At 36.5% G+C, this 14,673-nt stretch overlaps 1 protein-coding gene across 3 annotated transcripts in view; it reads right to left on the reverse strand.

Annotated features, from left to right (window-relative positions):
• Positions 1–14,673, reverse strand: part of CENPE (centromere protein E) — a 38,057-nt gene that overhangs the window by 16,210 nt on the left and 7,174 nt on the right. For all 3 annotated transcript variants that reach the window (XM_032108070.1, XM_032108069.1, XM_032108067.1), the window contains exons 12-28: positions 14,130–14,249; positions 12,917–13,075; positions 12,430–12,574; positions 10,548–10,642; positions 10,178–10,234; positions 9,929–10,096; positions 7,864–7,938; positions 7,490–7,612; positions 6,997–7,131; positions 6,236–6,413; positions 5,623–5,777; positions 4,294–4,608; positions 3,147–3,458; positions 2,794–2,952; positions 1,760–1,969; positions 921–1,211; positions 656–814 (exon numbers count right to left, since the gene is read on the reverse strand). In XM_032108070.1, coding sequence (XP_031963961.1) covers positions 656–814; positions 921–1,211; positions 1,760–1,969; positions 2,794–2,952; positions 3,147–3,458; positions 4,294–4,608; positions 5,623–5,777; positions 6,236–6,413; positions 6,997–7,131; positions 7,490–7,612; positions 7,864–7,938; positions 9,929–10,096; positions 10,178–10,234; positions 10,548–10,642; positions 12,430–12,574; positions 12,917–13,075; positions 14,130–14,249 — 2,856 coding nt within the window. The remainder of the gene's footprint in view (positions 1–655; positions 815–920; positions 1,212–1,759; positions 1,970–2,793; positions 2,953–3,146; positions 3,459–4,293; positions 4,609–5,622; positions 5,778–6,235; positions 6,414–6,996; positions 7,132–7,489; positions 7,613–7,863; positions 7,939–9,928; positions 10,097–10,177; positions 10,235–10,547; positions 10,643–12,429; positions 12,575–12,916; positions 13,076–14,129; positions 14,250–14,673) is intronic.

The raw sequence follows: 14,673 nt of genomic DNA on the forward strand, positions 1-14,673 counted from the left end.
AGGTTTGTGTTGAAGAGTGTTATTGGATCATCACTCAGAAGCACTGTCTGTACACGTGGGTTGTTGTGAATGGATTGTTTTGAGGAAGACATCCCCAATGGTTTCCTGGTATAGTAATTAAAAAGAGATGTAACGACTTTGCCTAAAAGCCAATCAAATGTCAGTGCTTCTGCCTCAGTGATAGGTCAGAGTAAACATGGAAAAACATGCAAGGCATTCTAAATCCATAAAAATGCCTCAATTGCTGTATCCACAGTAGATAAGAGACATTACTGTTTGCTAAAATGAAGCCTAAAATCCACACTGGCTTCAGACATGAAAATAATAAGTAGAGAACAAATTTATAGTAGTGCAACAAATTAAAAAATGAGCTGTCTTAAAGTTGCTCAAGGATCTTTAGAATGGCACAGCTACATTATTACATTACAGTTACATTATTAGAAGGAAAAAAGTTCAAGACTGGAAAACGCACAGAGGTCAAAGTGCATTGTTGATTCCAAACAACATTCAGTCGTTCAGCAGCAAGACATACTTAGTTATAAAGCATAGGTTTCTTTATCACATTTACTGGAGCCCTACAAACTGAAGTTTGCAGAAGACATGGGCTGCCAAACCCGACTGAACTCCTGCTTTCCTTGACAAAACTGCTTCTGACCTTCTGCTGCAGTTCATCAGTTTTTTCCTTCAATGCCTCTTGTGCCTTCGAGAGCTGATTTTCTTTCTCTGAAATGCTTCCTTTCAGCTCCACGATAGTCTCCTGGTGTTGTCCAAGAGATTCACGAGTACATCTCAACTCCTCCTGCATCTGTGAGTTCTTTGGACACAATTAAAGTACATTAACACTTGAGCAACACTTCCAAAATCTAAGGGAGAAATCCACTAAAGCTGTCCTCCTCCAGGAAGAGGACTGCTTTTATTACCTTGCTAATTGTCTCCTGTATAGTTTCTCTTAGCTGGTCTCTCTCATTCTGGAGATTCTCCAGTTGCTTTTTAAAACCATCATCAACATCATCTCTCTCTGTCTGGGTGCTCACTTCCTCATAGTCATGTGGTTTTGGAATAACATCTGTTCTCTCCATTTTTTCAGATTCTCCTTGATATTCATTGGCCTGTGCTTCCTCCATTTCATGCAATTTCCTTTGTGCCTGGCTCAGCTCTTCTCTCAGAAGAAACAACTCTTGCTCCATGGATTGTCCTTGCATCTGTGGTATCTATTTTGTAAGAGATGCAAGTCAACACATTCAGGAAGTAGCTTTAGGAGAAGCTTATCTGACACCTTTGACAGGTTGATTATGTACTACAAACAGGGGCACTGCTGTAAACACACACACAGAGGTGTAATCAGCACATCCAGTTACAGGAAGTGTTGGTTGTGATGTCCCTTTCGCTGCCAGGAAAAAAGTCAATTCTTCCTATGCTTTAAAAAAGCAGAACCACCCTTTCTAGATGAGTAATGTTTACCTTCAGCTACTTAATTATAGAACATTCTTGTGCTGATCAGTACAGATCATTACTATCCTCTATCAAGTTAATATTCTATTTACAGTCAGTCATTCTCCTACTAGATGTCTATATATATATATAAACCAATATGGCTGGGATATATCTCAGGTAAACCACAATAAACTTGGAGGTACATAATAAACTTAATGAGGTACAGTCAAGTACCATGCCCTTTTCTGCAGTGTCTTTTGCAATTATTTCACTCAAGTGAAAGTTTAAATAAGCAAGCTTTCCATTACAGCTTTTGCATCATTACCAGAGTTCCTTCCCCAAACTCTTCTTTTTTCAAAAGTAAAATCTCCAGCTTCTCCTGCAATGAATGGTTCTCTTGGGTAAGGAAAATGATTTGTTCCTTTTGCACCTGAAGCTGATCACTCTCTCTACAGCTGTTACTTTTGGATTTTTCCTCAGCAAGCCGATCTCTCTCTGATGTGATGATTTTCATTTCTTCTGTCATTTCTGAGATCTGTTTAAAAAATATGTGAAGGACAGCATTTCCATCAATTCAAAACAAAATTAAATGCCAAAGCTTTGTCTGATTCACTCTCCTCCAGTATTTTTAACATCAAATCACTTTAACCAAAGTAGAAGAGCTCCAAAACCAAGTCTTAGGCCTTTACCACATGTTTTGTTTAAATTCTGTTTGGTAGTATCTTCTGTAATATTTGCCAGATTTTTATCTAGAAAATGTCTGAAAGGAAGAAGCCAAAGAATCAACCTACTAGATTATGTTTTATGCGTCTGTTCCAAAGCATGCAAATTCTGAATCCACCACCATTGACTTACAGGTAGCTAACACCCTTCAACAAAAATCCCATCTCCTGTACTGTGGATTCTCCCACCAGATTAACTGTGCCAGGGGAGCACCAGACGATATTCTCAGCACCCTTCTTTGCCAATTATTGAATAAATAGGCACAAAAACCATTTCAGCAGCCTTCTGTATGTTGGGATGTGAGCTGCCATTGACAATCATGTGTTGCACTTCTCATTGGGACTGTTACAAACCATTAGCCTCATTTCTACACTTAAGTAACCCTTATCTCCTCTTCCATTTCTCCATCCAATGCCACCACTCAAATCCATAACCATGGGGCACACTAGTTAAGCAGAGGTTTATTAGAGTGCACATTACATCTTGAAGCTCTCCAGAAACAGCAGCAGCTGGTAAAGACTTGGATTAGGCAGTACTATTTTCTTGCCCACTTGCTACGAAGAGCCTAGAAAGACATGCAGAAGAGACTACAAGAAGATTAACTGGGCTTCTTGTAATTATCGCATAAAGTTTTACCCGTATTTGGAGTTCTTTAATGGTTTTCCCTCGTGCCTCTTCAACACTCAGAATCTGAGATTCTTTTTCAGAAATACTTTTTTCCAACTTCTTGACAGTATTCTGAGATTCCTTCAGAGAATTTTGTGTATTTCTCAGATCTTCTTGTGCCAAGATGTTCTTAAGAATATAAGAGAAAATTGTACAAAGAAAATTTACAAAGAAAAAACAAATATTTTGTAATGTTAGTAAGCATTCCTTGATTAAAAACAACCACACAAACTCCCAATCCTATACATTTTAATATACCTTATTAAAATTATAAGCTTCTTCTTAATATGTATGATCTATTGCTAAAAATGCAAAATTCCTACCATTGAAACAGTGTCCTTTATATCCTCTCTGAGTTGCTCTGTCTCAGCTTGGAGAGACTCCCCTTTTTGCTTCAGGTCATCTCTTTGCTGGGTTAAAGTTTTTATTTCTTCCTGACATTCAGCAAGCTGCTGCAAGACTGCCTGGACCTCTGAATCCTTGGTCTCCAGTCTCAATTCACTAATCCTTTCTTGCTCTTTTAATTGCTCCATTTCATTTAACTTCTGCTGAGTTTGAATAAGATTTTCTCTTAGCTCAAGAAGTTGTTTTTGCTCTGCTGTTTTTTCTTCCAGTTCTTTCATTTTGCTGGAGAGCTTTAGGTTGCAAAGGAAAAGACCAGACACTTTCATTGTAATGCAGAACCCCATTATGTGTACGTGTTCTCACAGATCCTTTTATGAGCTTAGGAAGGATAAGAGATGCTAGCTAGCAAGTTTGTAATTTCTCTTTAAGTCACTGCTTATACTCTTGCCCACATTAAATAAGCATTTGTTTATGGAACTGTCCTGTGATTGCTCCTTAGCAGCAAAAGTCTTACTAAAACACAGCATTAACATGAAACTGTAGCATAGATTAGCAGTTATCAAAACCATAGCTGGAATATGACAACCATAGCAGTGCCCAAAGCTTTGTCAAAAATATGTATCTTTAACTTCCTTTTCTTCTTAAATATTTTAATATTTATTTTTCCTTTCTAAAGGTAAATTTCTGTGGCTATACTCTCTAGTTTGAATGAACTTCTGTTCTGAAAGGTCTCCAGTTCCTAATGAGGAAACTTTGTTTCTATGACTTTGTATAGAGTAGGTGTGAGCAGCATTGATGGGAAAAAAAAATTACGTAATAAAGATATTACTTAAGAACAGGAAAAGAAGAATTAAAAGGTTGAATACAGAATGAGAACCTGGAGCAACATGTATTTCTTTACCTGCAAAAAGAGACCATTGAGCTGTGTGGAGGACAGAGCTGCATAATCCTTCAGCATTATACCCCTGGCACAGAATAAGTAATATCCACTCATGCCAGAGGAAGTCAGTGATATTGTCATTTATACCTTTTAAGAATATTTCTCCAAAACCTCTTTTTTTTTTTTTAACACTATGAATTAATTCCTCAAGTCTCATATGTAAAAAGGAACAAGCTGACACTGACCTCTAATTTCACTTCATCCAAAGTTGTTTTAGACTCTTGTGCTTCTTTCAGCAGACATTCTATTTGGAGCTTCATTTGTTCATTGGTTTCTGATGCAGCTATGTATTTTTGTTCTATTTCTTCATGGAGCTGTTTAACTGCTACATATTGCTGATCAGACTTCACATATTTCAGTTGTGCATCTGCTAGATTGTCTTTTGATTTTTCAATTTCTTCAGTCATGTGTTTAAGTCTCATTTCATTATCAGCTACTTCAGAAAGCAACTTTTCATTTTCCAATTTTAATAAGCGTAACTCCTCACATTTTTCAAGAATCTGCCAACAGAAAAACAATATAGAGTGTTTTCTAAATCAGTATTTGTCATACCTACCTAATAAAAAACAGGTACATGTGAAGATACAGGAAATAAAGTACAGGCAAACATACACCACAATACATTGGGTTTTACTTTGTTGGGAGGGAACTGTCTAGCAAAGGATCTTTGAAAGACAAGAAAGACAGTCAAGCCCTTTCCCAAGTCTTGAAAAGTCTCTTCTAACTCTTCAGATATTCTTCAATACTTCCCATTTCCTATGTTTGAGCTAAGATTGGACTCCTAAACGGAATATTTACATGTATCAATACTTTCTTCATGATACAGAGATGAAGTTGTTAACATCTAATTATGCTTTGCTGGTTAGTGGAAGTAGGCCCCTTGAGGGTTTGGAACTTTTTGCAAAGCATTAATGAGTTTGTAGATTACTTCCCCTGAATAATTTTCACCTGCACATGCTTAGTAGCAAGGGATTCTTAGGACAAAGAAAGTTAGAAAGTGTTTGCAAACAAACCCTTTAAAACATATACAGCATACTTAGTCTACTAAGCCCTTACCTGCCAGGAAATAAAAAAGTTTCCTAACAAGTTTTCCAGAATTTGCAAGGTAAATCTCTCACTTCTCAAGCAGAATTTTTGCTAAGAGATCTTGACATTTTCTCTTTGCCCAATTAGACAAAAAACCCCAGTTTTAGAATAGTGTCCAGGATGAAACACCATTATGACTATACATTCAGGTATCAATGGTGACCATAGCAAATAAACATGCAAATGGTTGGACTAGAAAATCATGATCAATTATAGTAGACAGTGACTAAAAATATGATCTTAAACTTACTCCTAGCTACAAATATGAAATATCTGAGAAGCAACAATTTAACAAACTTAACTGTAAAATCTCAGGTTGACTTATGACAACTTTTGGCTTTAAAACTTCATATCCAATAGGCCTCCATTAGTACATTACCAGTGAAGTACAATACAAAACCAAAAAAAAAGGTTAGATTTTGTTTTACCTCTTTCTTCTGCATCTCAACAGTATTTGGTAGAGACTGAAATTCTGATAGCTCATTTACTTGTTTTTGTAGGAGTGCATTCTCTTTCAAAGCATTTTCTAGTTCTCCTTTTAAGTCAGCAGCCTTTTTTTCCAGCTCCACATGAGAGAGCAAATCTAGAGAATTAAGTTTAGACTAATTAGCAAATGCAAGAGAAAAAAGCATGTTTTAAATTAAGCAGAAGACTTATAATGTATATGGATGTCATATCGTTATAATTCCAGAAAAGTATATTTTACTGTGGCCAATAATTAAAAGACTAAGCTCCTGGTCTGAATTCTGTCAGCACTTGTTTGGTTGATATCCAGTTTATTTTAGATTCTCTCCAACAACCTCAATTAACTTGACTGTGCAAAATACAAACCCATCTGTAAACTGAAGTCTTCCAAAAAGTTCAAGGAAGCGCTCAAGTAGTTACTCCATGCCCACAATACCAGATACCCCAGTATATTTATACTGACAGAGTCTCCAAGTATTGAGGAAGACAAGAGCCAAAGCCTTGCCTATCCTCCCACCATTACAGGGAAAAGGGAGGAGAGGGGGAGCAGGGAAAAGGCACCACATGGAACAGTACCTTTTGGAACTTTACCCTCCATGAGCGAAGTCAGTCTTGTGTTTTCTTGAAATAAAGACTGCAGCTCTCTCTGCAAGTCAGCTTGCATTTTTCTGTAACTGCTTTTTCCCGCTTCTATTTGGCTTTGGTATAATTGAACATCCTTTTGCATTTGGTTGTGGTTATTTAAGAGTTCATTCTTCAGGAAAACAATACAACATGCAAGTCACACACAAAATAAAAGTCTTTGTGCTTGACATTTAAATAATGCATCTGGTACATTTTCTGTTGTCACTCTGACCAGCTTTGACCTTGATAAATATGGCAGAATAAGGCAGAATTTAACAACTGCATTCCTGTCAGAATCCTGTAACAAAACATACCTTAGAGGTCAGGGCCATAACTGCTGCTGTATTTTGTCTTTACTCTTTCAAAGCTCAAAGTAAGCTCCATACCACTTCTGAGTTCACCTCTCTTACTCTTCTGTGTTCTCTGGTAAAATTAGGTCTGAAGTCTTATGTCCTAATAATGCCTTAAAGACTGTTTCTTTGCTCACTCTCTCTCCTGGCAAACCTAAAACTAACCACCCATTCCTGTGGAAAAAGCCTTTACTTTCTTTTTATCTCTTTCCTGAAGACCCATTTTCCACAAATTGCATAATAAAACTATTACTTCAAGTATTTGGAGAAAGCTACTAACTAGTGTTCCACCACACTGGTGGCCTTCTTCACTAGTCTGGAAGCATTTGCTACAGCTATAAATGCAGTTCAACAAGTACTTGCCATCTTCTCCTTCAACTCCAAATTTTCACTTCTGAGAAAAGCAGATTCCTTTTTGGCATCCAAGGCTACAGCTTCACTGTCTAAGAGGGATTTGTTCAGCTGCTGAATTTCCTCAATTAGTTTATCAGAATCTCCCTGAAAAAGACAATACTCAAAGAAGTAAAAAACTATATAGCTATCATAAAGCAAAGGTGTTCATTTTACTGTGGTTGAAACGTAAATGCAGGCTTAGAAAACTCAGTAAGTTTACATTAAGAGGAAGAGTAGCAGGCTGTTTGAGAGATGGGATAAAGAACAGTGTTTCCCATAGCTTGACTTCCCCAGAGTACTGCTGTATGATATGTAGTAATTAGCATTTTAAGCTTTGTAAAACAAAATATCCTAACACATCTCTGGGGAAGCAGATGCTTATCATACCCAGGTTATACCTAAACTTAATTCAACTCAGGAAAACCAAAGTAATCTCTCAATCCACTAGAAAACTCAAGTTTACCACTGAGAAAGATGTCTCCTTTTGTTCCACTCTTGCTTTTTGTAATTCTTCTACACGATTCTGTAGTATTTTTATTTTGTTCTCCTTCTCTTTCAGCTGTTCCAGTTTAGAATTTATTTCTGCCTAAAAGATGGGGAGAAAAAAAAAGGGGGAAAGAAGCTTCTAGTGCTCAGTTTGGTTTTTCAGGTTAGAATTTATCAAAACCTACATGGAAAGCATTCATGATTTTTAGAGATATCCTCCTTATAGCTGGTCAGATTAACCAGAGCCCAATGATGTCCAGCTTGTCCTCAGCAGATGCGGTATTTCGAGCTAAACAGACCAGGCACATTTCATACAAGTCTTACTACCTGCAAATTCATGGAGAGGCTCACCTTAAGTTCCTCATTGTACACTTCAGCATTTGAAACAAGATTCTTTAAGTTGGTAATTTCATGCATTAGTTGAATCTGTGGAGCAAATTAAAGCAAAATTGCAGAGGATGTTAGAAAGCACCCACACCGTAGTTTTAGTTGCCAACACCATAAAAACAAGCCAGGTCTATCTTCTGTTTTCTTTTTTATTAGTGGGCAAACCGTGTACATACTCACACGTCTACTTAAACAGCTACAAAGCACGATGCTATGTATCCTTTCAAAATGGAGAGATGAGATGCAAAGCTCTGGTTTAGCTTCCCAGTAATTAGGAAGGATTCAAGTACAATTTAATCTGCAATAGTTTGACAAGCAAGAGCAATGTGATCAAAGCAATTAATGCAGAAATTGTACAGATAAGATACTTCAAATTCTAGTCATGTTAAGCAGCTTTTTATGACACAGTGCAGATATTTATGATTTAATCTATTCACTAACAGGAATGAGAAGTGAAACAAGCCATGAACACAGTCAGTGGCATTCTCTTAAAGAAGTCACAAGTAGACGACCAGATAGGAGCTTTTTCAATTTCTTTCTTTTGGTCTTTGTGAGAAAAGTTTTACAATAAGCACTCATCTACAAGTACTTATGTATAGTCACAAGCAAAGGTAAGAAAATCCAATCTGCAAGTTTAAGATCAGTGAAAGGCTTTAAAACAAGCACTCTCCTGTGAGTATTCCAATGTAGTTTACCTGTGTAAACTGATATATTTGATCTAATATTTGGTGAAGTATGTGACCTTTCAGTGTTGCTGTAATTAATCTGCTACATGGATATCAATAAATGCTTACATTTTATGGACTGTCTTCAGATATCTGAAAACAAATAATTCAAAAAGCAATGCTTGCAATGGAAACTACTTCAGACATTGCATCTGTTATTAGATACCCAAAAGCTTTGCAGGGGAAAACTGTAATTTAGGATTTGTTAAACATGGAAGATAGCACATTCAGTCTAGCATACAAATCATCTTCTAAAAAGAATCTTAAACACAAGCTAAATGATAATATTTTATAGATCAATTTTCTTTAAGATCCATAAACCATTGTAGGGAACACAATGCAAACAAGCAGTGATATTGTTAAATTGTAACCTGAAATAGCAATGCAAAAGGATGTAACAAACTTCAACATTAGTGTCATGATCAGAGAGTATTACATAGACTAATGTGCATGAGTAATGTCCAGCAAAGGTATCAGGAAAGAAATGGAATAATACATCCATGTTTCAATACCTCAAGTTGCTGCTTTTGTTTTTTTGGGGTTTTTTTAACCATAATTTATTTCACAGTCTAGCCTTTAGGCAGGTAGAACCTAATACAAGTAGTAAGTATTTTAGACTACAGAATCGGAGCATAAGCATTTGGACTAACAAGGAACATCTCCAGTAACCACACAAAGAGGTGAAAAGAACTAGAAGTCAACATTTCCTATATTCTAAGTTATCCAGTACATAACTTCACTTTTTTTTGTGACTTCCTGGCACAAAATACAATGTTTTGATTTTCCAGACATTACTGTTTTTCCTATTATTTTAAAATAATTTTATGACTAAGGTAAAAAATATGTTAAAAGTTAATGCTCACATAGCTCTGACTTTTGGTAATCCATGGACTATCTTGGGTTGTAAGACAAGACATTTCACACAAGAAATATAGGAAATATGGTTTAGCAACCATATTTTAACTTCAAACCAGTTCTAAAATGTATTTAAGCAGCAAAACAACTGCCTCAGAAGTCTAGACTGAAATTCAGATCACACATTTACAAAAATAACATAGGTACATATATACACACAAATACATGTTTAACCAGGCTTCAGTATGGAACTCTCCAAAAATTTGTCTGAATTCTACACTCCAAGTAAATCCAGTTTAAGACCTGGGTTTATTTATTCTGTTGCTGAATGGAGCTTATAACACCATCTGTTTGTGAATCAACATCCAAGGCTGAATGTTGAATAAACTGAATAAACTCTAGAAAGTATTTGAGCATAAACAATTCATATCTCTATTTCAATGCCTTACCTCATGATCTTTTTGTGTTTGCTTTTCCAGTGCTTCGAATTCATCTATTTCTGTTTTTTCCTTCAGTTTCTCTTTAATTTCATTTATTTCTGATTTCAACTGCTCATTTTCCAGCACAAGGTTATTGAAGTTAGCTTGCAGGACGTTGACCTCATTTACAGCAATATCCTGAAGAAGCAGCACAAGAAACTTTTAGAAGCTGTTGCTGCAATGTCAGCCTTATTTCTAGAAAATTCAGAACAGATCTACCTTTTCTAGTGCTAATGCTTCACAGAGTTGCACAGATTCTTCAAAGTCTTTCTGAGTCTAGAAAAAGAAGCACTCTCAGTTAGCAGATCTACAAGATCAAGCAAGTTGAGCATTATATTCCTTGTTGCTTGTCTTTTCACAGCTAGTCCTGTTTAAAGACCAAAGTTGACTGGATCATCTGCCACAAACCCATAGAAGCACAGAACCATACCACAGCTCCACAGACATGTCCAAGAGACTTTCTAACCAGTTTCAGTAATTCTGCAGACACAGAATACTGGTGTCCTACAGAAGAGTAAGGCTGATCTTACTGAGAAGCATGTTATGCATATGCATAGTATTAGAAAGTCAAAACAGATTATGATGTTACCCAATTCATGTTAGGACCAGCAATCCATTCTGCTTCTGAAATTTGATCAGGAACCATCAGGGAAGGGCTGTCATATTCCGAATTCTCTAAGGTAGCTGAAAAGAAAGATGTATTAACAAAAGTACCAGTAGGTTTTAAACAGAGCATCAACAATTTTCTCATAAAATAGTTCTACCACATTGGAAACAATCATTCAATGGCAAAAACACAGCACACTGAGTAGGACTTCTGACTCTCATGATTTTCTGTTATGAAAGGGAACACCACTGAAGTCCAGTCCCTATACTTAATGCCAACCATCTTATCACAAGTTAATGAAGTCTAAACCAAACCTAGAATATATACTTAACTACAGACTAGGAAAAGTTTGACTGTCAAGGAAAGAACCACTCAACAGTAATCTGCAAGACATAAAGAAAAAAAGCCCCAGGAAATTCATATACAAGCAAAAAAGTTTGACTGAAGGGTAGGTAATAAGGATGCAAGAAGATGTAATTCAGCAGCAATATTGCTGAATTGTCCTCTTGTCTTCAGTTCAATTTTCTTAGAAAATTTTTTTCCAATTTTCAGTTTGCTCCTCTTATGAGTCCTTGAATTTCTCTGTCTCAATCTGATATTTGAGTAATGACTTCCTTTTCTTGTTGAGGATTTTGGAATTTTACACGCAGACCCCTCTCCATTTTTTCTCCTCCTTTTTGTGGGGATAACATGGGTCAAATGGATAGTCTGAGTTAAAGAACACTTTCCACAAAAACTGGGGGCTTGGGGTAGGCTGCACAGAAGAAGTGTTTGTGTAGACCCCGCCATTTACCTCACAACTCTAACCTTTGGTTTTAAGAAATTAAAAGCTCAATATTCAGGGAAGGTGGGGTGGTAGAAGCAATTTCCTTGAGAAGCATGTACAAGAACAGTTGGAGTTTTGTTAATTTGTGCTATCAAAGAATCAACTTACTCCCTTTGGGAAATGTAATGCAATGCTTGCAAAGTTATTTATCAGGAATTTCACAGAATCATGGAATGGTCTGGGTTGGGAAGGACCTCAAAGACCATCTAGTTCCAGCCCCTCTGCCATGGGCAGGGACACTTTCCACCAGACCAGGTTCATCAAAGCCTCATCCAACCTGGCCTTGAACACTTCCTGGGATGGGGCATCCACAGCTGCTCTGGGCAACCTGTGCCTCACCACCCTCACAGTGAAGAATTTCTTCCCAATATCTAATCTAAACCTACTATCTCAGTTTAAAACCATTCCCCCCACTATCTCTGCATGTCCCTTCCAGCATGCCCCTTTCAGGTCCTGGAAGGCTGCAATTAAGTCACCCTAGAACCTTTTGTTCTTCAGGCTGAACAATCCCCATTTTCTCAGCTTTTTCTATAGGAGAGGTGTCCCAGCCCAGTGATGTCTCTGTGGTCCTCCTCTGGACTTGCTCCAACAGGTCCACGTCCTTCCTGTGCTGGGGACTCCAGAGCTGGACACAGCACTCCAGGTGCGGTCTCAGGAGAGCAGAGCAGAGAAAGGGGCAGTATCACCTCCCTTGACCTGATGGCCATGCTACACATTATTTCACCTGAAGAATAAGACTTATTCTCCCTCTTTATTTGAAAAGCCTTATTTCCAGCACAAGAACTACTGGTATTACCATGCTAAACTCACTTCCCTTCCAGGCAGCATTCTTTGCTGGCAGACAAATGAGACTTCCTTGCAGGCAGCTTTTAAAACGGAGTTCATGAAATATCATCTGATTATAGTGCCAACTAAAGTTAGTTTTTGTATTGTTAGCAAATTAATTTACTTTTTAACTTCGATTTATTAAAAAGGGATTACTTGTGATTTCAAAGGTGATTTGCAGACTTTCCTTATTTTTTCCCCAAAGTTACTTACAATCCTCCACATCTGGTACTGCTGGCAGAGACAACTTCATTTTTTTTGTTTCAGTCAGCATTGCATTTTCAAAGTCTTCAATAAAGCCCACATTTCCCTGGCTTATTTTACCAGGAGCCCAAGTAACTCTTCTTCTTCTCTTGGCCTTTAAAAAAGTATTTACAGAAGAAGTGATAAAACCAAACCACCAGGAAGAGTAAATGTTGCCTCAGACTAGTTCTGTATCAGCAGTTAACTAGACAGTATTTTTGCAGTTTCCCCAAAATTATTTGGAAAGCAAAAAAGTCCCTGGAGTCTGTTTATCACAAGGCAACATTGAATTGATACTCTGAAGTTAATTTAAAAGTTAGCCCTCTAAAAATATGAAAGAGATGTGAAAATTGCCCATCATACTTACTTTTCATTATTAATATAAACATATGTATTTAATATTACTTTTTGCAAAGTATTTCAGAGTTATCAAGTAAAATCTAGAACAGGTGCTTACTTTAACATTCTGTTTTGAGGCAAAGGAAGCAGAAGTCACCAGCATCTCAGTTAAGTTTCGTATTCTGTCTTCCTGTACTTTTTGAAGGGAATTTTTTTCTTCCAACAGTTGGGCCAATTGGTCCTTTTCCATTGCATGAATCTGAGTTTTTGAAGACACCTTCCATAAAGAGAATATTAATCAAACTGACATTTTAAGAGCAGAAACTACTCCTACAGAAGATACACAATTACTGATATTTAAAAACAACTCTACACATACACTCTTTTAAGTCTGGAAGAGGAATTTTTAAGCATTAATTATGAAACTGACAATTTAGTCTACAATTTTACTGCAGACTTCGTATTTAAAAGCGGTCAAAACTCCCAGAAACAATACGGCCTCAAATTTTTCTAGGTACAAAAAAAAAAAGAGCATTCTTTCAAATATAACTCACTACCTGCAGAATGCTGCAAATTCATCAAATTCATTATCATTAAAAAAAAAAAAAATTCTAAAAGTTTTCTCTAAGGATACTTATAATTTGCAATAAAAAAGTGTGCATAGTTTTATTTAATGCACTAGAACAGTATGTTCAGCATTGTTATTTAATTGTGCTTTATGCTTTATCATCTGTGGTCTAACAAGACTTGCAAGATTGTTCCACAGCTCCACAGGTTTTTAGAGAAAGGAAAACATGAGAGACTACATTGTTTGGTGAGAAGTTGCTATTGTTCATTTTCTAAATGCAACTTCCACCTATACATGACCTAAGTTTTTCCAGGGATATTCATGCAGTTGCAACTTCCTGCAACTCAAACTGAAGTTAGACATCAGTAAGGGAGGAGATAATATGAAGTTGGGGTCTTTAACAGACATTCAATCACTTCTTACATTATTTAATTATATTAATTGTTTCTTTTGATCAGTTAAAGTGTGCTGTAAGGCATCACAAATTTCTGTTTCTTAACGATGTTAACCTACTGATTAGGTGTAACCAACTGACAATTCTGTTAGTTGATATCATTCAGTCTTAGCTTTCACACAGAGATGTTGATTATCATTAGTTGTTCCAGACTACACATCACCCTTTCCATTTCGATTCTCTCAAAAAAAATTGCAGATATTGCTTTAATGAGTTCACCTACCCCTCCAAATTTAACTGCTTTTGGTTTAAAACAGGTGGTCTCCAAATAGCTATCAGTACTAAGGATAGATTTATTTTATTACATACTTCCTCCAGCTGCTTTTTCAAATCTAGAATTTCTTTGCGGTATCTCTTCAGGAGGGCATCATCATCAAGTACTTCATTGACTTTTGGTGTATTCTTCATTCCTTTGGCTGTATTGGCAAACTGGAAGAACATTCTTTCATGGGCAATAGTTTGAGAACAAATATACAAAAAGACTTACTCTGTCCCATATTTCCCAACAGAATTAAAGGGAGAGTTTATTAGATAAAGAGCAGCATATAATAGGACACATATTTGAATTAGCTTTTTTTAAAATGTATTCTAAGCTTTGAAAAGGTAAGTTTTCTTTGCTTGATACTAATACCTAAAACATGAAGCATAACATTTAAGTAAGAATATCCCATATTATTTTTTATTTAATAAAAAGCTTGAAAGATCATCAAAAAGGAAGACAATCTTACCTAAAGAATATATACTGATCATTAACAGTTCAATTCCTGTAGTGCCTGACATCTTGTGCTAGCAAAGGCTTCTCTAACTAGGTTTGGAAAAGGCAAATGAGATAAGAGCAGTTATCTCCTGCCTG

This window comes from Corvus moneduloides, chromosome 5, assembly GCF_009650955.1.
Source record: "Corvus moneduloides isolate bCorMon1 chromosome 5, bCorMon1.pri, whole genome shotgun sequence".
In the NCBI taxonomy this organism is placed as follows: Eukaryota; Metazoa; Chordata; class Aves; order Passeriformes; family Corvidae; genus Corvus; species Corvus moneduloides.